We start from the raw sequence: 22521 nt of genomic DNA, 5'->3' as shown, positions 1-22521 counted from the left end.
AGATGTGAATGAGGCCCCATGAGAAATGGAATCATTTAAGAAGCGTTCAAATATATTTTTTTCTCTCTCATTAATTCTTTTCTTGAACCGTCTTAGTTAGTTGGGACACAGTGGCATACGTAGCAAAAAGATCTGAACACACTCACATACACATTCAATAATGAAGTGCAAGTCTGAGACAAAATGTTTTATTTTGTATATATCTTTACAATATATATAGGTGTAAACAGTATATAGGCCTAAGTTTACTTGAATGTTAAATGTAGCTATTGAAAATGATATGATAATGAAATGATATACACACATACATGCGAGGAGACATACACACACGGAAATTATTTAGAAAAGGAGGAAAAGAATAAATTAAGAAACAGTAATTTTTCTAATGTTAAGTGTAACAGTTACAAATTTTGACGAAAAAATACAAGGAATGATATAAATAAATGTTTCTCTCTTTTTTAGAAAAGAAGGAAATAATAAATGGGTACCGTGCCCTGGCAGACCCACATCTATCTGGTGTTAAATGTTATATTTAAAAGTGATAAAGAAAAAGTATAAGGAAATTTGTATGTACTTGTATATATATACACACAGACAAAAATGTGTGCGTGTGGAGAGAGGGTGACAGGATTTAACTACAGCATGCTTTGAGCGGAGGATAAGTGAGGAGGGGGAAAGAGCAAGTGCTTTAGAGACGGAGAGAGGGAGTGAGAGAGCATATGTGCAGTAGGGTGGGAGGGTTGGCGAGAGAGGGAGAGAGAGAATGAGAGAGGGTGGACGAGCGGGTGGGTGCTGTGAAATCTGTTAACAGGGGAGCTCTGTGCATTTGTGAGACATCTTGGCTGCTTGCCCAACTTGGCTCATTGTAATCGAGGCATGATCGTCGACTCCAGGCAGCCCTCTCTGCCGCCTCGGCAGCCTCGCGCCTGGACTCAGCCCAGCTCTCCCCGCTGACATGGAAAGACCCGTGAGTGTCTCCTTTCTCCTTCCCCTTCTCATCCCTCTCTCTCAGTTTGAGGTTCTCTCGCTTCCTCTCCTGCTCTGTCGCAGATTGAGCTGCGATTCAGTTGTGTCTCCGGCTCTTTCCTGTCCTCCGTTGTAGCTCCTGTAGGTGGCAGGAATGCTGGTTAGGGAGGAAGCCTTGGCAGCTTTCTCTCTGCAGGCCCCCCTCCTCCCCCTTTCGCCTGCCTGTCCAGGCATGGGTACCGTCCCCTGGCAGACCCACAGCGTTTCTGTGTGTTTTGTGATCGTGTGTGTCTATGTGCGTATGTTACCCTTGCTGCTGCACAATCAAAGAACTGGACTGCTGAACCCGGGAGGGGTACCGTCCCCACACATAGTCTCCCCCACTTTGCAGAGGCCAGTGCTCACTTCAGTCTCCGCCATTGGCCTCACTGAGATTCAGAGTTAGCAGCTTGTCTCTCCCTTGCGCCTATTCTTGGTGGCATGTCCTCATGGTGTGTTGTGTTTGGATACCCTGACAACTAGAAGCTGTGAGGTAACCACTTTCCAGCCGGCCGCCTCTTTGAGTGAGTCCCAACTTTTCTCTCATGCTGTCTTTGACTCTACAGGTTTGAAAGACTCATATGGATTCAGGATGTATTCTCTTTGCTATTTCGCTTTAAAGTCTGTGCTGACAACTTTAGTGCAAAAAGGCAGATCTCTCTGACAGCAGGATTTAAGTGCTGTAGTTGAACTCATCCTCTCAGTGGCAGCCAGTCTCTGCAGGCGTACCAGCAGCGGTGATATTGAAACAGCACAGAAGAATTTCTTGCAGTCCCAACGTGACGGCCTTGGTGTGCCTGTGAGCCGTGAGTCATCATTCCGAGCCAGTAATATAACACAGAAGTGGCTTCAGCGTTCTAGCAGTCACTGGGGCAACAGTGGAGGATGACTGACTCACTTTGGCACAGCTGTTTGCTGCCTCTGTCGAGAGGGTCTGACCCCTCGGAAATAATTTGGGAGTGGGAGTGAGAGTGGGATCCGTCTAAACAAGTTGTGTTGCTTCACAGTTTCAATGAGCACCAGTGGTAACTTTTCCTATTAGTCGGTGTTATTGACACTTCTCTGCTGTGAGTGACAACAGAGGATGAAAACACTGGTTCTAGCTCATTGAGTTGAATGACTGTTGTTCATTGAGGATTATCTGAGCACTGTTTGTGTGCTGAATGAAATCCTTCTGATGAAAAAAAAAGAGGGAAGGATGAATCAGCAGCAAACTCTAATAGCTCTGATTCCATCGTTTTAAAGTTGGGGCAGATATTTGCCCGACACATTAACTATAAATCCCAACAAACTTTAGATCCTGCCTTTTTTTTCCGTGTGAAAAAGAAATTGGTGATTTGATTACAGAGATGTGTGTTCACATGCTGGAGAGCATTTATCATGGTTACCAGTGGCTGCCCGCATCCGTTTCAAAACATTAGTACTTGCGTACCGTGCTGCGAACGGATCGGTTCCAGTCTACATCCAGGACATGGTCAAACGTTACACCCCAGCCCGTTCACTCCGCTCTGCATCGGCCAATCGGCTTGTTGCTCCCTCCCTGCGAGCTAAGCACTCAACAAAATCACGACTGTTTGCTGTCCTGGCTCCTAAATGGTGGAATGGGCTCCCCAATGACATCAGGACAGCAGAAAGTCTATACATCTTCCGCCGCAAACTAAAAACACATCTCTTCCGACTATACCTTGAACAAAAGTTTAAACTAACAATTTAGTAGCACTTAAATGGCACTTACTTATAGCACTTTGTAGTTTGGCTTTCTTGAAGAAATAGTACTTTCTTGATTCTTGTTGTTCTGGGTTTGTACCCTCATGGTTGAATGCACTTATTGTAAGTCGCTTTGGATGAAAGCGTCAGCTAAATTAAATGTTATGTAATGTAATCATGGGGCACTGAGATTTATTACGAAGTGTCATTCTCTATACTCACCATTGAGTTCTTCACTCCATAGCAATTGATCTTCCTTATGTGTGTGCTCTCTCAGTCATTGGTGTGTATTTGATTCATGTATAAAAGCAACCCGGACAAAATTTCTACCTATTTAACTTCTTTTTTAAACTGGAAGTCATAATCTTTGTAGTATTTGAGATTCATTGTCGCCAAAGTCCAGACAGAATATAGGGAAATTATGTTATTTATCTATTAGTTTAAACTGTGTTGCTGCTATTTTTGGCCAGGTCTCCCTTATTTTTAAATCTCAAAGGTACTAACCTAGTTAAATAAAAGCTAACAATAATAATAATGACAATAATAATACTAGATTACTACTGTTAAAAATGTGGTTTCTCCTCTAGGCAGCTTGCATCAGATCAGAAGTTTTTGTTTTCTTTTTGTATCATCTCATTGGGACATGACAGAATATTACATTTTGGATGATGAATGAGCTTCCTTGTGACTGGCCATTTCAATTGCACCTATTGATAAATTCAAAGGAATGTTTGAAGGAACATTTGTGGATTAAGAGTGATGCTACAATCAGCACTTGATTAGCTTAACTTAGCATAAAGATACGAAACGGTGGGGATGCAGCTAACCTGGTTCTGTCCAAAGGCAACGAAATCCATCCACTAGCACATTTAAATCTCACAAATTAGGTATTTTGTTTAATCATAATAAAATCTATTATAAAAATGACAAGTTGTGATTTTACAGGTTACTCTGCTGCTTGCCACAGGTCTGCAGTCCTCTCATCTTACTCTTAAGAAAGCGAATAAGCGTATTTCCAAAGATGTCCAACTTGTCTTTTATAACAGGCTGTGCAGTTCAGCGGTTGTTGACGTCTCCGATATGTCCTGAACTTCCAGTGATCGTGTCTTCACTGTTGTTTCATTTATTCTCACCTGCGTGTTCTTCAGCTCGGCTGCAGCGCTCAAACACGGGGGCAGCTGTCTCTGCAGAGACTTTCATTATGGGGGCCTCTTGTCGTGTGAGGAGGAATGCCCTGCTGACTGCATCAGCATGTTTAAGATGCTCTGCATATGCATCCTGGCCGCATTTGTAACTGAGCTCCATGATGAATACTCCATGTGTGTTGGGTGTGAGCGGTGTGTGTTATCGCAGCACATGCAGTGGTGTGGACACAAGAAATTTTCAGATTGTATGACCATGTATCAACTAGTTCACCTCGTTGTCACTCTGTTTATAGGCAGACTTTATTCAAACGCTTGTATTATTTTAAATCTTGTTTAATGGGGACCTTTATTTATTTATATACAGAATACATTAGAATATAATAGGGTAACAACAGCTGAGTATTGAATCTCATTGTTTTTGTACAGACAAAATTGTTTCTATAGCAACAAGTGTGCTAATCTAGCCAGCAATGAGAGTTGGCATAAAATATCAGAATGGATTTGTTGTTTACTTATTCTCTTGTTAAATGATTTCTGATTGAAATCAAGCTTTTCCAGTTTTGGACTATTTTATGTTGGGAAAGTTCTTGCACAACTGTTTTGTCTGTGTAAAAAGTATAATTTTTGTAGTGAAACAAAAAAATACATCAGCATTGAAGTAATAATAATAAGCTTAATTTACACCACACTTTCCATACTTTGCTTACTCTATGTTACAAAGTACTAAATTAGAAGAAATAAAAGCAAAACATTTAAAACCAGACAAGGCAGTTTACTGAAAGGACATTGGCCACACAAGAGAGAAACTAGTACAAATAAATAAAACAAGTAAAAACAGTATAGATTAATGCAAATCAAACATTCCCTAAAGCTTTCAGAAGGTGAAGGGTTTTAAGAATTTTTTTTAAAGAAGCTACAGAGGTAGCGTGTCTGAGTTCAGTGGGCAGAGAGTTCCAAAGTGGGAGTTACCAGCAGGACTCAATCTGCAGATCTTAGCGGTCGAGAGGTCACAAATCAGCTCAAGAAATATGTCATGGGATTACTGGAACTAAGCTCAAAATATAAAATTCTAACCTAATTTTTGCTGAATATTGGTATATTGTGTCCAGCAGACTGCAGTATTTTGAGCAAATTCTTTATGATCAAAGGTCTGATGTGTCTCCTCTTAGAGCCCCAGTGACATGATGCCCAAGAGGGATCATGGCAGGGACGTGGAGCTGGACAAGAAGATTGAGGCTCTCCGCAGGAAGAATGAGGCGCTCATGAAGAGGTACAAGGTGAGGACGTGTTTGCAGGCAGGGAAGTACCTGTGATGTTCAGACGTGGTTTCCGGAGTAGAAATGCAAGTCTTTGTGTGGGGTCTCCTTCAGGCTTCCTGATTGGTTGTTTTCATTGGGTTGCATGTAGGAGGTGGAGGAAGACAAGAAAAGGGCAGAGGAGGACGGAATGGCACTGCAGAGCCGCAAGGGCAAAGCTGAGGATCTCACCATCACGATCAACAAGTCCTCCAGTGTGAGTGTCTCAGAAAATGAGGTGACTGTTGCTTATAATGCTGTATAGACAATATGGTAAAGACAGATTTTCTATAGAAGACATAATATAGTCCAAGTTATATAATATGAATAATTTATAACATGTTCCCCTCTTCGGTTTGAAAGCAGGATAGTCGTGTGGTGGTGACAAAGCCATTCAGCGGTGGTTCACCAGCTGGTAAAGGACAGCAGGAGGCCGGGCCTGACAGGGGGGGAGAGGGTCCCTCGCAGAGCGCTGCCCAGGGCCACAGGAAGCAGTTAACAGTCACCATGGCAGGAAAAACGGTAAACGCCAATTTCCACTTGAAGTGACATGGAAAAAAATAAAGAACCCCAAACCCCTGTAGTTTTATTGACAATAATGAAAGTTCATTCAATTTCATTCATTCAAATCAGTAAGCACACCTTGCTGAAAGCAGTCAAACAGTAGGTTTCAGGAAGAAAACAAGTTGCATAGTGTCGCAGCTTGAATTGGATCAATTCTTATCGAGCAATTTAACCAGTTGAGCACACTTATTTACTGGAACTTAAATAAAACTATGTACTAATGATGTAGTTAGTTATCAAAACAGGCTAAATATGCCTGTTTGATGCTCAGCTTAGCTATGAGTAGTCAAAAAGAGGAATCTACAGCCTGCTAACATGCTAGCAATCAGCTATGCAAGTGCATTGTTTTCAATGTTCAAGATCTTAGATTAGCATGTTGACATGCTAACGTTTAAACATGAGGTAGGGATGAGTCTGACATGAGGCTTGGATGTCATTTGTTATATGGTTGTCAGGTCACAAGCCAAATGTAAATTTTAAAATATTAGTCTGGGGATCACCAGGTTTTTAGTTATTACATTCTCTGGGCACCATTGATATCTGTACCATGTTATAGGACAACACATTTAATGTTTATACAGATATTGTTTTTCATTCTTGGGTCAGAAGTGGACACAAGTGGTGGACTGACATAGCTACCCAAAGAGACATGAAGCTAGCATGGCTAAAATGTGCAGCTGGTGGAGGTACAATATTCCATTTTCATTGCATTTCAGTTACATTTTATTTGTATAGCACCAAATCACAACATACATTATCTCAAGGCACTTTACATATCAAGGTAGAGACCTTACAATATTATAGAGAAACCCAACAGTAATGTATAATATGTAATTTTGTATAAAAAGCTTACATTTGTATTTGAGCTGTCAAGATCCTCTATTTATGAGTGGTCTGTATACAGTCCAGCAGGAGTATATGTGTTTTACTGCATAAGCATGACATGTGTTTGCACCCTCAAAATAAGAATTATGCAGAATTCGGTCATTGTATTTCAATGCACCTGGTGGCAGTTATGACACTAATGAGAGTAACCGTCTCTCCAGGGTAAGAGGGTGGTGAGTGAGAGGCCTGAGAAGAGGCCGGACGCCGCAGACGTCAAGAGCCCTACGGAAGATGGACCGCCGAGGGGCGTAGAGTCAGCTGGGAGGGGGAAGCAACCACCTCACACGAACAAGAGAAGCACATCAGCAGCACAGGTTTGAATGGGACACACTGAACACTCCAGCGATCACATGCTTCAGCGTTAAAAACACGGCACGCACCCTACTGTCCGCTTTCACTCTCACACACCCCCTTTGTTTGTCCTCCGTGGGCTGCACGGACGTGTTTTACATAGATGTCAGACATGTCGGCTGGCCACAGCCCTCCAATGATGGAGCACAATGGTTGTGGACAGGAGGCGTGCTGGGGCTGTGGCTGACTGCTGTGGGATTAGTGAAAGGGGGGCTGCTAACAGAGCTATGGACCAAAAATTCAAAGAATCCAGCATCGTCTGGGTAACTTCTGACTTCTTTGGTGTGATCACACTCATGTCTGATGGTTATTCAGTATATTTTCTCCCTCTGAGGAATCTTTTGTTGTATTTTTTAGAACAAAAAAAAAATCGTAGATTCTGAGTGTAGATGCCTTTGGGTGTGTGTGGAACAGGCTGTAAAGTTCACAGAGCCCCTCGAGTGCCATGAAGACTAATTGAAGACAGATAGATGCAATAACTGCTCAACAAAAGGCTGCGTTATCAGTAATATAATGAGACAGGAGAAATTACTTTTTAATATCAATAGCTTTACCATATGCCGGATGCTTGAGATCCTATGTTTAACACACATAGGCAGAGAGACATGCACCACCCCCAGCAGGGATGTGAAATGCCACACTATCACTGACCTTAGCCCCCCCCCGGGTATGTAGCAAGTCTGGAACAGCTGCTCTGCCTCAGGCTGAAGCATGCGCACACCCACACAAACACACACACTCGCATGCACACACACACTTGCGGCCCAATCAATGAGCTGATGCAGGGCACAGACAGCTGATCCTCACCACTGTAAACACAGACACAGTCCAGCCACAGGAGGGGTCTCTGGACACAACACAAAGTGGAGTCTCTTTCTAAATATATGTACACACACACACACACACACACACACACACACACACACACACACACACACACACACACACACACACACACACACACACACACACACACACACACACACACTCATGTTTGTACTTCTATCTTGGTGAGGACACTCATTGACATAATACATTCCCTAGCCCCTTACCCTTACCCCTTAACCATCCAAACTAAATGCCTAACCCTAACCTTAACCAAATTTTAACCCTAACCCTAAAACCAAGTCTTAAAGGGATAGTTCACAGAAAAATGAAAACTCAGTGTGTGGGTGCGAACGTGAACGTGGCTCCGGAGGAGGATCAGAGTGGACATTTAGGCTAAAAACACGATGTAAATGACACTGTTTTGAGTGGAATTTGAATGTCGAGGCATAGGGACTCTTGGATGACACCACAGGAGCAGTATGGAGGCATTTTATGTTTTTTTTCTGTTGTGTTTTTTACGTTTGAAGAAGTCGTCACCCTCTGCTTAAATTTTATTGGATTTGGCTGCAACACTGTTTACCCCTAAAACTACAGAAGTGACACTACACCCACTCCTCCATCGGCATAGTGGTAAGTAGATAATGAGTGAATTTTCATTTTTGGTTGAACTATCCCTTTGACCCTCAAACAGCCCATTGAAAAAGTGAGGACCAAACTGTCCTGCTGCAGCGCTGCTCACTGGCCTGTGCTAATGTGCACTAAATCTAGGGGCTGAACCCGCTGTTCTCTTGCCTTTATTTCTGGCCCGTTTGGTCTGTCCTCTTTTTTATTTATCATGTGGATTGAATCAGCAGTTGAACAGTAGCCAGCGCTCCAGTGCACCATGCCAGTGAATCCCAGAGACCTGGTTTCCACGTGGTTGCTGTTTGCAGAACCATTTTCATTTTATATGGCTTATAAGAGAGCAAAGAGGATGAACGCTGCTGAAGGGTGAATCGGGAGGAGGAAATCTCATGTATCTATGTGGTCTCAGAAAAGTATGTGTATGTAAAAGGTCCATGATGAACTGCAGACTACCTCTGCAATATTTTTCTAATGAGCGTGTTCATCAGACATGCTGGAAATGAACAATGACTCTGTGACAGGGGTGTGGTTGTGTGGCAGTGTCCCAGGCAGATCGTAATGCCTGTAAGTGCCTCATGACTAGACGTCATCTCACACTAATGAGAAAGAGAGACAGGCGAAAGGAAGTCCAGAATGGACGAGTGAGAGGAAAAGTAAGGAGGGAGGAAAGAGGGGGAGACACTCCTTTGCAGAGCCCACTGTCTGTCTCCAGCCTCCGTTTCTCATCTCTGGATCCTTTAGTGATCTGTCCTCCTGTGGCACAATTGTTTCCCCATTCCCACCATCCTGAAAGGGGTCGATTTGATCTAATTAACATTCGACTGCCTTCTCGTTGTAAAAAGGCTCATTATGCTGCCACAGAGACAGGCCTGGCAAGGTGCCAGGAAAGGGTCAGAGAGTAGAGAGGAAGAAGACGTGTAAGGAGGGAGAAAGAAAAGAAACACAGAAGCCAGGGGTTCTTTGTTCCTGCGTATGTGCTAGACCTCATTCGGGAGTGGGTAGGAGAGTGTGTGAGTGTGTATGTGTGTGTCATTGTCTGTAGTTATACTAGACCACTCTGCCCAGAATTTATTGTCTTTTCCCCGATGGTCTGTTGATGCAAGTGTTGCTGTTACCGGCAACGTGACTCATGCACTGTTTTCACACAAGCACAACTTGCAGTCAGAAATACACCAGAGCCAAAATTCACACTATTCTCTACCTGCAGTCAGGTGAGTAACATTGACATTCAGCCATCTGTAACTGCACTCTGCTTCAATGACACCCTGTTTGCAAAGTGGACATTTAAAAACCAGAGTACCCAGGGCATGCTATAACCTCCTCAGTCCACTTGGGGGCAGTGTCAGCCTCTTAATCTTTGTGTGTGTGCTCTTGCTTGATTTGCTTTTTCAGTTTGTTGCAGCAGTAATGTGAGTCTTTACAGCCACGTGAAATCAGTGGCAATAAGCAGCTGTGGCACCCTTGTTTTTGTTATGTTAATCTTACGTCCCCTCTCGTACAGGACGAGGTTAAACTGGGGCAGAAGCACACAGAGGAGCAGCACAGTGCCATGGTTTCCAAAATAGACACACAAACATACCAATATTTAAATGAGAATATTGATGCTGTATCTCTAAAACATCCTCTTCTCAGGTTTGAGATAACTCATAAGCCAAAAGGTTGTCGTTCCAGGTTTGCACCCTCATCACCAACACACAGAAAGCCACACCCTCCTTTTCTAGCTCGCGTGGTCACATCACTGGAGTAGCTCAGAGATGTCTCACAGATCAGGCTTGCGATAAACAGGCTGACGAGGGAGGCAGGGACGACGGGCTTCAAAGGCCCGCCGAATATGCCACATGACAAATGGTGCCGTTCATGCCCCTTCGGCTCTCCGTCCGTCGCCTGCCCTAAAGTCTGAGCCGAGTGAAAAAAAGGATGTAAGGTGCAGTGTTTTTTGCATGTGTTTCGAAAGCGTGACTGTTTTGGTCAATAAAATAAATTGTAAACCTCTGCAGGCGTATTTAGGCCGAAACAATGGCAGCTTCTGGAGGCTTGACATTCCAGAATGAGAGCAAACCTTTCATTTTGTCCCCCTCTTTAGCAATTTTTACCATCTAAAAGTCCTACTGCATTGCCCATACTCCATGTGATGTCTACATTACCTGTCTTGGCCCCTGATAACCTCCCGGTTGGGCCCTGTGGAGGCCACCAATTGAAAAGTGCTTATTAGTAGGGCGGCTGGGGTGGCAGCAGGAGACGGCCTGTTGGAACATGTGAGAAGCACTGTCCCTTGTGTCCACTGATGTTCTCCAGGGGCCAGAGGAGAGGAAATTGAAAACACAGGGATGAGCACAGATGCTATGTACAAAGCAGAAAGGCAACATGTTTACTTGACTCTGATTGGTCCACACCTGCGGGGAAAACATCACCCATCTTTTTCTTTTTTTTTCTTTTTTTACTGGAACTGTGTTATGTCTCTTTCTCTGACAGTTTGTTTCTGTAGCTGTGAGACATAATATGCAGAGGAGAAGCATGTACAGTAGATGGGTTTTTTTCCCTTGGTAACACAAAATTTTCATTTTCTCTAGACATCGATGTAATCTCCCTCTTGCTGTAAAAGAGAAAGAAAATTGAAAGCTGACAGGCACTGTCCCTCAGAGACTGCTGTTTTTTTTTTACATAATGTCCCTCAAAGCACAGCACTGTTTCTAGACCGGATTTACTCCAGGCGTTTGTAGCGAGAACCCACAGCCTCTGTCTGCTTTGATGTGTTAAGAGCCTGCATCACATCTCCCTCCTCTCCCTTTAGTATTAGCCAACAAGCCTTTCTGCTCTAATGGCACTAATCAATAAACAGGTTAAGAGGGGGAAGAAGGAGGAAGGGGACCTAATTACATTTACAAAGCAGTACACTGCATTTTTTTGTCTGGAATATTGTCTCAGAGAGTTTGATTGTGTTGCCTCGCAGTCAGCACGGTTGACGAACAAGAAGCTTTTTGTAATGGATGCTCACTGGGCACAGCGGCAACCTTTAGTTTTGACAGTGCGGCAGTGATTGGCATATGCAGAATGCACGAAAATACTACAATACCTCTGTTTGTTCCCTTTTTTTTATTTGATCCCAGTTGATCTGTATTGACCCACTGAGAAATTATTTGTTTACAGATGAGAAGCTGCTCTTGTTTATGACCACCCATGTCTAATGGGAGGCTATTGTTTAGCTGTTTTCCTCCATTGCTCTGGTTAGTGTGTAGAATGATGCATCAAATATATTATAATGAGACACAGAGTGGTGCGGGTGATTTAATTTAGTAAATGCCAGTGATTCATTACCGAAGAGTGGATAGCACTGTGATATAAATCATAGGCTGTAAATAAAGATGGACGACGCAACAAAGCCAAAAGGCCGCCATCTTGCGCCTTTGTTTGGTCTGTGTCCCTTCCATTAACATGGAGGAGACAGGATCAATGACTTATACTGCAGCCGGCCACCACTGTAACAATATAATATACCATAGTCATCAGTCTTCATAAATGCCTTGACATACATACACATTAAACACAAATGTCTGTATATCTGCCTGCAACATTATAGAGTTTGTTCAGTTTATTTTTTCTTATAAATGTCAGTCAGGGTTTAAAGTTAAGTTTTTGTCTTCTATGTTAGTGTCCTTGAACACTGATGGGTACGAGTAAATTATTAAATTATTAAATATCAACTCATTCTTTGACCTCCATCCATGAACATGACAGAGGAGAAATTTATAACCTATATTGCAGCCATCCACTAGGGGGCGATCAAAATGCTTTGGCTTCCCTTTTCATGAGCACTCATGTCTATGGTCCATCTCTATATACAGTATATGATATCCATCTACATTGAGAAAGACACTTGCTTTTATGTATTAAACCCCACTGAAATGTTTTGTGTTCACGTAGGAGCCAGAAAGCCCTCTTGCCAGCACAGACCTGGACATCCCCACACTGAAAGAAGAGCAGGAGGAGTATCTGAGGTGGAAGAAAGAGCGCGAGCAGATCGACAAGGAGAGAGTGGCTCGGCATAAAAACGCAAAGGGCCAGTGGAGAAGGGAATGGGACGTGGACAAGACTGAGAACATGTGAGACTTCTTAGCACTCACTTTTCCTGAGGCACTTTGATTTTTCACAGCTGTGATAGTAGATCTCTCTCAGAGAAATCTTTTTCAATCTATTTCCATGAAATTTCAACTGAGTAGCTTTATTCTTCTTCAGAATTGGCTTATGAAGGGACACTTGGCGGTGGTTGTTTAAGGAGAGTAGAGCTTTATTTGGCCAGTTAGAAATAGTCACGAACTCCTGGTCTTCAATCAATCTCATAAAAACATTAAAAAAATCTTTATCCCTCTAGTTTCCTCTAAAATCAGATGCTTCTTCATAGTGGTTTCCATTAGTATCAAATAATGAAATTCAAAAATTACATTCTGTTTTCTGTAAGTAATACTTAAATATATATATATATATATATATGTAAATTATCTTTTATTGTGATATTTTTGCAAAAATTATTCTGTGCTGTCTTGCCTATCATGTTAATGAGAAGATGGAAACCACTCATGTTTGCAGCAGTTTGCTAACTTGGCTTAGCATAAAAACTGCTAGCTGCCCAAAGGTTAAAACATAAACCTACCTACCAGCACAAATAGAAATGTAAACATGATTAAATTCGGGGTTTCACAGGCAGAAAAGCAATGGAGCTGACATAATTTTGTGGCTACAAAATTGATAACTAACTAGAGACAGTTAACTTGTAAGCTTCAGACATGCTGGTAGTTAGGTGTTTTTAACCACTGGACAAAGTTAGGCTAGCTAATTTCCCCTGCTTCCAGTTGTTGTGCTCTGCTAACTGTCTTTGAGTTAATAGGCTTTGTAGTGAAAAATTAAAGCCTCTTCTTTTACCTCTGAAGTCAGCTAAATTTAATTTTCAGTGCAGGTGTAGATAACAAACAAACAAAACTAAGCTTGAAGAACAGCCTGTTTCTTTCTAGGGGGATGATTCAGTAGAAGCATCTATTAGATGAGCTGTCTGGATTTTATGCCACATGATCACAAGACTATATCAAGTCACAGGATTAAATCAAAACTGATTACATCACAAAGTAATTACTGTTTAAGTGAATTGTGTCATTGTATGTGTTATGTTACTATAACGTGTTGCAGACTATCTCTGATTCTAAAATGAGTCGATGAGCAGTATGTTGGAGCCTGCCCTCACTTTCCTTTGTGAAATCACACGATAGCGCCTCCGACTAACTGGAGGGAAAAACACAACCCATTCATTTTAAACAGTTGTTGGATTTGAAACAATCTGGGCTGTAATACAAAGGGTGAAACCCGCAGAATAAATAAACGGGCTGAGTAAATTAATGTGCTGTTTAAGGAAGCTTCAAAATTTAAAGAGACAAGGAAGGAGACGCTATTTTTAGCCAGGGCTACGGGATGGAATGCCTTGCCTTATTTGGCGACACTTAAACAAGACCCTTGAGTCAGAATAGAGGAGGAAATGTATTTTTGACTCAACTATTTAGGTGGTTTCAGTGGATGTACAATACAAGGGTGTGACACGTGGAGAGAAAACACCTCTCACTGCTTCTGCATAAAGGCCTGTCAGAAATGTGCAGTGATGATACTCAAATATTAAAAGAGAATGTTGATGGGGCTGTTATGTCACTTTGAAATTAAAATTGTTTTTCTGTGTATCTCAACCTTTGCTTTTAGGTTTTCAGACAAATCCCTGCCTGATAGAGACTGGGGGACTTGTAGCAGAGGTAAGACCGAAAACATGAGAATAAGACATGATAAAAGATGGATTTCAATGTTCGTGTTGTATTATTTTTGTATTATTCATTATTTATTATTTTTAATTTCAGGTGGACGAAGTGCTAAAAGAGGACAACCCAGGGCAAATGTGGACCCAAGAGGTATCCCACTCTGAACTATTGTGTATTTATCAGATAAGTCCCTTAAGATAATCATACAGGGTACAGAAAAGGTAATAAAGCCCCTTTTTTGTGAGACGTGTAGTTTTTTTGTTGTCAATTCAAACAAATTCAAGCACAAAGAGTGAAGAAACTATAAAAATTTTGTTTGTTTATTTATTTGATAGGGACAGTGCTCAATGACAACCGCCAACATTTTTTTAAATGAACGTGACTTAGCTGTATAGGCTAATTTTCATCTCCCATTCGTAGACAGTTCTTACAAGGCAACCTGACTTAAAAAATAACGACCTTATCTTATAAAATTACAAATATCTATGCATAATTCATGTGCGTTATATATAACATCTAAACTAACTGTACAATAAACTCATGATTAAAACTTTACACTTGATAAAAACAAGTAAATAACCTACGATTAAAGCACAACACCATCAAATCATATGAGATTAAATGGAATTCTTACACATGATTACAAGTTCAATTTGCTTTCAGCCATATCTTAAGTTCAAATTTAAATGTTAGCTAATGTCTACTGTTTTTTAATTGAACATGTAAACTTTTCCCATAGTTAATGACTGACTGAGAAGACTGTTTACCCAAACTTGCTGCATCTGTACAGCACAACACAGCCCCCCCCTGGTGATTGCTCTTGTTACCCTGCCACTACTGTCCCTCTGCATTATAAACTGATTCGATTGTAGTTTCGTATGTGGCAGTGGTGATAGCTATTGTGTGCTAATTGTGACTTCCTGTATTCCCCTGTCATACAGGACGTGAGAAGCGAGGAAAAGACAAGGTAGCTAAAAAAGTGCTGGTGATGAGCAGTAACGCTAAAGGCAAAGATCGCTTGACTGGGAGGGCCAGGAGGTCAGTATCAGTGAAACATGATTTAGTGCTACACCAAAAAAACATCTTGATGTTAAACTTGATTGGAGTGTCTCTCACCACAGCCTCAATGAACTGTTAAGAGAAAAATTTACTATGACGAATGAAATATGTGAATTGGCTGTGAAGGCACATTGTTTTCCCGCACTTTGCCCGAATGTACAAATTCCCCTGGATGTCATGAGACATGATTTAGAAGTTGTGGCAGCTGACTAAATCACCCAGAAGGCCTGATTCACATCTCACTGCATTCACTTTTTATTTTTCTCCTCCAGCTCCTCTGTTGTGAAACAAGCCACTGTGCTGCCTGTTGACGAGGCGTTCAGGCTGCGCAGTTACACAAGTGTTGCTCAAAATAATCATAATCTCAAAAAGCCATGCGACCACAGAACCGGATGTGTGAAAATGTACCCGATGATCTATTGTATCTGTGTGTCTGTGGTGGCAGTAGGTAAAAGGGTCAGGGAACAACGTAGAAACCAACTCTCAGTTGCATCCAGACCAATTCTTGGTATCAGGATGTGCTTCTGTCACAGCTGGCAGTAGATCATGGTGCAGTGAGAGGCAGCCCACAGGCCACTGATTCTACAACAGCTGAGATCAAAGACTCAGCTGGTAGAGCAAAGCTAGCTGAGCTTTTATTTGAATATACAATAGAAAGAAATATGCTTATTTGTTTTATTGTCCAGGGTTGGATGAGAAAATATCACTCTCATGTCTGTACAGTAAATATGAAGCTGTATACCAGCAGGAGATCGTTAGCTTGAATAGTAAATAGACTGAATGGACTGAATGGCTTTTCTACTAAGGGTCACTTCAAAGCACATGTTACATTCACACACACATTCATGCAGTGCATCCATACACTGTTTTCTTTTTTTAATCACACATTATTCATACACTGTTGGAACAGCCGTCATGGGCAATTTGGGTTCAGTATCTTGCCCAAGGACACACAGAGTGGAGGAGCCGAGGATTGAACCACCAACTTGCTGGGCAGGGGAAGACACCCTCTTCCTCTTGATCCCCAGCCGCCCCAAAATAAAAAAAAATTGCATGTGGCTATGTGCGGGACAATTTGTGGCCAGTCATAACAACTCCTTTGCTTGTTTTTTGTGTGAATTAAACAAAGAATATCACAGACAGATTTTTACCTTTGGGCAGGACCAGGCTAGCTGTTTCCCCCATCTTTCCAGTCTTTGTGCCAAGCTAAGCTAACTGACTTTAGCTTCATCTTTGCCTTACAGACATGGTATAATGCTAAAAGGAAATGAAATGATAATAGCATCACTATTCTAACATTGTTACTGAGATACTTGATAGAAGTTGCTTGTACATTACATTTTTACATTTTCATTTTTCAGATGGCAGGCAGGTGAAGAGGGAGAGAACCTACAGGTAAGAACTCAAACCTGTTTCAATATGAACTGTGCAGTGGTTAATAAAGGTTACTAAAGAATCAAAAGTACCTGATTTGTTGTTCTAATCTCATCCTTTAGATGTCTGATACAACATTGGAGGAATTCCTGGAGGAACTTGATGCCCTCACAGATGTTGACGTAGAGGATCAGACAGGTCAGGACACAAAAACAAAGCTGTCGCCCAGCTCAGATCTGCAGAGCGTGTCTGAGGAAGTGAGTGGATCCGCAGCACCCGTGTCAGCTGCTACGTTGAGAGAGGACGCCTCCTCTCAGGGGCACCCAGAGGCCCTGTCTCCCCGGAGTTCAGAGAAGAAAGTACGCTTCTCGGAGGAGCTCATCCAGGGAGCTCGTACGAGGCAAACCGCAGGCTCTCAGGACTCTGCCAGCTCGGAATCGAACTTAAAAGCTTTATCACCATCATCTAAACAGAACAAACAGGAAGTGCAAGGGCCACAGCAGCCATTCGAAAGTGCCAAGCAGGATGACGGAAGTCCTCAGGATCAGGGCGATGATCCGTCTGCTCCTCCTGTCGCCCAGTGGGAGTCTTATGAAATTGAATGTACTAAAAAAGACAGCAACCCCCCCACATCTCCCAACTCGCCCCCTGCCGAAAAAGCCTGTGCCTCTCCAGAGAAGGCCTCTCTCCAGCCTGTAGAGCTTGCTAAGTGCAATATCAGCAACACAAACGCAGGTATGAAATATTCTCAGTGGCCCTGACTTCTCTGACAACACATTTGGATGACATGTACCTGAGATACTGTTGGTTTTTTCTCACACAGACGAGCTAATAGACTCTGGTCTGTCTGTCCTGAGCCTGGAGTCAGGAGAAACACACCCGACGCATTGTACCAGCAGCGACAAGGTCAGTGTGAGAGACAGGATGAGGGATGGGAGGATCAATAGATGTGTAAATCCACTGATGGAGGGAAGTGCAAATGGATGATCAGTTAAAATGATGAAGAGAGACGGGCTGTAATATTCAATTTCAGTTGAAGTGTTTTTACCACCTCTGAGGCCTGTTTCGAGTTAAGGAGAAATAACATCCAGCATGGAAACAGCCAGCTGATGTACAGTATCTGACCTTAAATCATCCCCACAGGAAATAACGTGACGGGCCTGAGATTAATAAACAAACTCTGCATCGTACAAGTTAAATTACTTTTTGCAAGCTTAATTTGTTTTGTATGTTTTTTGTTTTTTTGCAGGCGAGAGAACACGGGAAGATTGTCTGACTGAAATTTTCAGGATGGAAACACCGAAACCAAAACCCAGCCACACAGAGCGACACAAAGCTCTCGTGTCTTTGTATTCGGATGCTTCATTTCGCTTCAGGTTGCTCTTTTTCGAGATGTCAAGTTTACGGCTCACACGCGAAACCGTGGTTAGTGATTTTGCTTTGGTGCGTGGCCTCCCATTGAAGTTCTCAAACATCTAAGATTTGACATAGGAATGGTGAGCCGTTTCCCTGCTCAAATATTTTTGGATCAAAGCACTTTATGAACATAAAAGTACGTGTCCTGACACCTTAAACAGTATGTTGGTATGCTGCTCAAGTGCAATATCACTAAATGTTTACATGTGGATGAACATTTCAAGGTACACATCAGGAGGCCAGCTGATCTGTTCATCGTAGGTAGCCCTCGAAAAGATAACTTCAGCCACACCCATGTTGTCTAGTGCCTGAATCTGCCTTAGAGGTATTTTCAATAATGGAATAAAGTCTGTATCACAGTGTATGATGATGCAGTCGTGACAGACCTACAGAGTAGAGTCTGTGTATCTACACTCACATCTGAGTGAGTGGAAATTATTTGTTTACTGCTTCCAGCATGGGTCAATGTCCTTACCTGAATTTAGAAATCAATATATTATTGAAGGGCACATTTGAGACTTATTGTCTTATTGGCCTCTGACCAAGACACTGGTAAGTTTCCAAAATATTACCACTCGCTGTGGTATTTGCTTTTAAGGAAATTTAAAAGGGATGTCCACTGATTTTACTTGAGGGGCATAGTTTTGTCATCTGTGTTAGTGCGACACAGTGTGAAAAAAGTTGCAACATGTCTTCTGTGGCTCCGGATGTGAAAATCTGAAAAAGAAAACCCCCGATGATGTCATAGTTAAGTTTGTCTCAGTTTGGGAAATCTGTTCAGACTATTCTTTCCCCAAACTTCATAGAAGTACAGGTCTAAAACATTGCTGTATTCTTTTAATATTAAGTATCCAATAATGCTGTTATTAATGGTCAGCTGGTAGTTACCAGCCTAAAAGTTTGCAATTTTAAAATCAGTCTTCCCAGGTGATCAATAACACTGTAGAATTAAAACCTCAAACTTGCCCTTAAACACATTGCTATTGTTTCTTAAAGTCAGCACAGTGTCACAGCTGAATCCCAATCAGCTGTTCTTCCCCACAAATGTAATGTTTTACACACTTAATGGAATTATAACATACGATTTACAAATGTAAACAATGGTCAGCACAAACATGAAAGTCAAAGTTGTGAATCAAAAACTAATTTTTGAATATTTTGCTCAAGTTGTTTTTAGTCTTGGAGCAGAAGAGTGTAACAGAGTCAGGCTCTCGCCCCCCCCCCCCCCCCCGTGGGACGGACAGACTCGTTCTAATGAAAGAACATTATCCAGGTCCACTAGGATTTAGCCTTTAGTCCACAGACACCCTGGATTCAGCTGTAATTCCCTCCTGACACTGTTCTGCCACTTGGTCTCTTTTATAATCATGAAAAACAGCTAATATTTTTTAAAAGGGTTTAGCCTGCTGTCGTGCCTTGCATATCGGCTTCTTCAATACTGAAGGTGTTTCATGGTTTGTGTCATAACATACTGTAGTGTTAAATGTACTGTGGTAACAGTGCAGTGTCAGTATTGATTTTATTTATTTGCCTCTCCCAGCGGACAAGAGAATGTTATAACTAGAATGATTGTTGCAAATCTAAAACTGTATGTGCATTATAGTGGCTGTTTTTATTGTCTGTGACATGTATGGATTTGTTTTTATTTATTGCCAGTCTACTGTTGTGTGTTTGGTATCAGTGATAGTAAGAATGCCTCACAAGAACTCTGTCCTCAAAGAAGGTTTTTGGCGTTCGTCAATGCTTCAGTTTAGTAAACGGTTATGTAACCGTAAGTAGACGAGATAGTGGATATGCTCTGAGCTGCTGGGCCCTGTCAGCCTCAACTGTGGTTACATAAAATACAAATAGTCCAGAATGTAGTAGAAGCACACTGGGAAAACGAAGAAACACGTTACGATGATACATGCTGTTTTTGAGTCGGGGCTTTATTCTGTATTATATATGGAATTTAAACGAGAGGTAAAAGAAACAAGTTTAAAAAGCTGGTTGGTAAAATGAGCTCTGAAATATAAAAACATCCCTGTGGGATTAAAATTAGTGATATGGATTTTCGGACCTTCAACCACACAGCAGCTCGTCCTTGTTTAGTTTGTTCATTTAGTTTTCAGACATCTGCATCATCAGCTCACTGAAGTGACAAATGTAGGAGGAGTAAGTGACTGTCTTGCTCCACCACTGCTGTCCTCCATGTTTTTACACACACACTCATGAGGAATGAATGTGTGTGTGTGTGTCTGTGTGACCTCAGCTCATCATAACTTAATTCTAGCTTCATTTACTGTAGAACAACGTGGAAGGAACGAGCAACATCAATAAAGTTTTTCTCTATTTCAAATTCTCTAATCACGCCTGGCGTTATTTTGTTGCACCCTCTCATATCACCCTTGCCACCTGCTATTACACCATGGATGCAAATTAATTCATCCTCTGGAGAGTCTTTGAAAAGCAAAGGCCACTCCAGTGAATCTCAGAGGGAACGAAAAAGGGGCAGAAATTGTAGCTTTACCAGCCTGTTAAGTTTGACCTTGGTCCGTTGACTCTGCCTTCATGTTGGATTTGATTAATTTCTGCTCTCTCTGCAGGGCTGTTGAATTGAAAGCTGCAGCCTCTCGGCCCTACAGGTGGGACCTCCCGTAGGTGCTACTATTTTAATTATCTCCTCCCGCGGCTGTCTCCATAGCAGCCTTCTGCCACTGAGGCTTTCAGGCTTTTGTGTGTTATTGTAGAGAGCTGTCTAGACCTGCTCTGTGTGAAGACAGCTTCGAGATAACTCGTGATTTGGTGCCATATAAATGAAATTGATTTGATTTGACTTGTGACCTGTTGTACAGCATCCTCACTCTCCTTGAAAATCAACAGAAATGTTGAGCTGTCCTTTTTTTTTACACAAGCTGAAAAGGTTTTTCGATCCCTGCTTATGAGATTATAACACACACAGTTTCCGTCTATCACATTGCCGGTTCACTTTGGTGCGAAGCTAATAGTTTGGAGTGTCTGATGCAATAGTGCACTACAGTGGGGGTGTTGATATTATGGAAATAAGAGCTGTAGGCTGTACTAAAGGATTGAAGGGCAGTGTAGGATTATGTCAGCTGCTCTGTGCAGTGAGGGGAAGCTTCACAGGGGAAACAAATCAAAAGACTGAACTTTTGGGCAACACAGTGCAGGGGGCTGTTTTCATGTGCATCAATAGACTTTTTTTAGTTTTTGTGCTGGGTTGAAAATTTGCGGCTTGGAGAAGGGATTCTTCGACAGTAGCTTTAGATTGATATCAGAGCGTTATCAACCTTCTCCTCGATCTGCGAGAAAGCAAAAATGTGTATTTTCTTAAAATGCTTGAGCTCAAATCTGCATATGGTTCCTGCAGGTTTGTGCTGCCTTATGTCATCCCTGTGTCTGTGGCACGGGGATAATAGAAGGTGGAGAGCTAACAGTCAAAAGCCTCTCTGTTTCATTAGCGTTGATGGATGTAGGTTAAGTGGAGGCGATGGGCCGGCCATGCGACCCTGACAGCACCTCACACAGGCAGGTTGGCAGTCCCCACTGAGCATGTGCGTAACAACCCCCCCCCCCCCCCCAGATCCCCACCCTGTCATGGTTCTGGATGTAACAACCACGCCTCAACAGCTGCAATGATCAAGGGAGTGTTCTCCCCCCCTCCTCCACCACCATCCTCCCTCCTTCATCCCCACGCCGAGGAGACAGGGGGCCGGGCTGACAAGGTGAACATGTGCCCTGTCTGCCATGGTGATCGTGGGTCGGCCCTATTTTGGTTTAGGTCGCATCATCTAATAAATGAGGTCAGTATAACCAAAGAAATAAACAAAGAAATTGCTTTTCTGACTTAGCAGAAATATTCACTCAAAAAATAACTAATCCTAAAACGTTGACCTCAATTAAATTTGCATGTCACTTAAGTACATACGTTTTTTGACTTTTTTACAATAACTCAACATGATAGAAAATACCTTTGACCATGGAAATACATAAAGTCAATGTTTTGGACATAATTATTTTTTGAGTGTTTAATTTAGTTTTCTGTTGAAACGTGTGATTTAGTTTTTATTTCTATTGCTTAAAAATGAATATTATAATCACACTGACATATTGTTGTTAGGTAACAATTGTAAAGGCTAGCTTAGTTAGCCACACGTGAAGCTAATTTTAATCAGTTAAATGGGTCAGATATCTTGTCCCACCTCTCAGCTTTAAAATCATTTCAATATTTCTTCCTTTTTTGACCTTGACAGATTCAACATTTTATTTGCTTCCTACATAATAATAATATATAATATTCTGAATATTTTTAGATCATCTACATCATATCTATTTTTTTTTTGTTTCAGTTGTGAAAACTAGAAATATTGTGCCATGAATTTTTCAAAAGGTCAAACGACATAATTATTAAACACCAAAGCTGACAACGTTGTACCTAGACGCACAGAGCATCACGTTTTGTTTTAAAATGCATAACTC

At 41.9% G+C, this 22521-nt stretch overlaps 1 protein-coding gene across 4 annotated transcripts; it reads left to right on the top strand.

Annotated features, from left to right (window-relative positions):
* Positions 1 to 698: 698 nt before the first annotated feature.
* Positions 699 to 20388, top strand: LOC117755497 (coiled-coil domain-containing protein 9B). Of its 4 annotated transcripts, none has more exons than XM_034575337.1 (13): positions 699 to 967; positions 5027 to 5134; positions 5265 to 5369; positions 5516 to 5674; positions 6763 to 6915; positions 12326 to 12504; positions 14141 to 14190; positions 14293 to 14343; positions 15135 to 15231; positions 16614 to 16647; positions 16749 to 17361; positions 17450 to 17532; positions 17876 to 20388. In XM_034575337.1, the coding sequence occupies exons 1-13, from the start codon at positions 956 to 958 to the stop codon at positions 17900 to 17902; spliced, it is 1671 nt and encodes a 556-aa protein (XP_034431228.1). In that variant the 5' UTR covers positions 699 to 955; the 3' UTR covers positions 17903 to 20388. The 4 variants fall into 4 exon arrangements, with proteins under 4 accessions (XP_034431228.1, XP_034431227.1, XP_034431230.1 ...); XM_034575336.1 differs by having other exon boundaries at positions 5265 to 5390; XM_034575339.1 differs by having other exon boundaries at positions 795 to 967; positions 5519 to 5674.
* The last annotated feature ends 2133 nt before the right edge of the window (positions 20389 to 22521 follow it).

This window comes from Hippoglossus hippoglossus, chromosome 22 (assembly GCF_009819705.1).
Source record: "Hippoglossus hippoglossus isolate fHipHip1 chromosome 22, fHipHip1.pri, whole genome shotgun sequence".
Lineage (NCBI taxonomy): Eukaryota > Metazoa > Chordata > Actinopteri > Pleuronectiformes > Pleuronectidae > Hippoglossus > Hippoglossus hippoglossus.
This window is presented reverse-complemented; position numbering and strand designations above follow the sequence as displayed.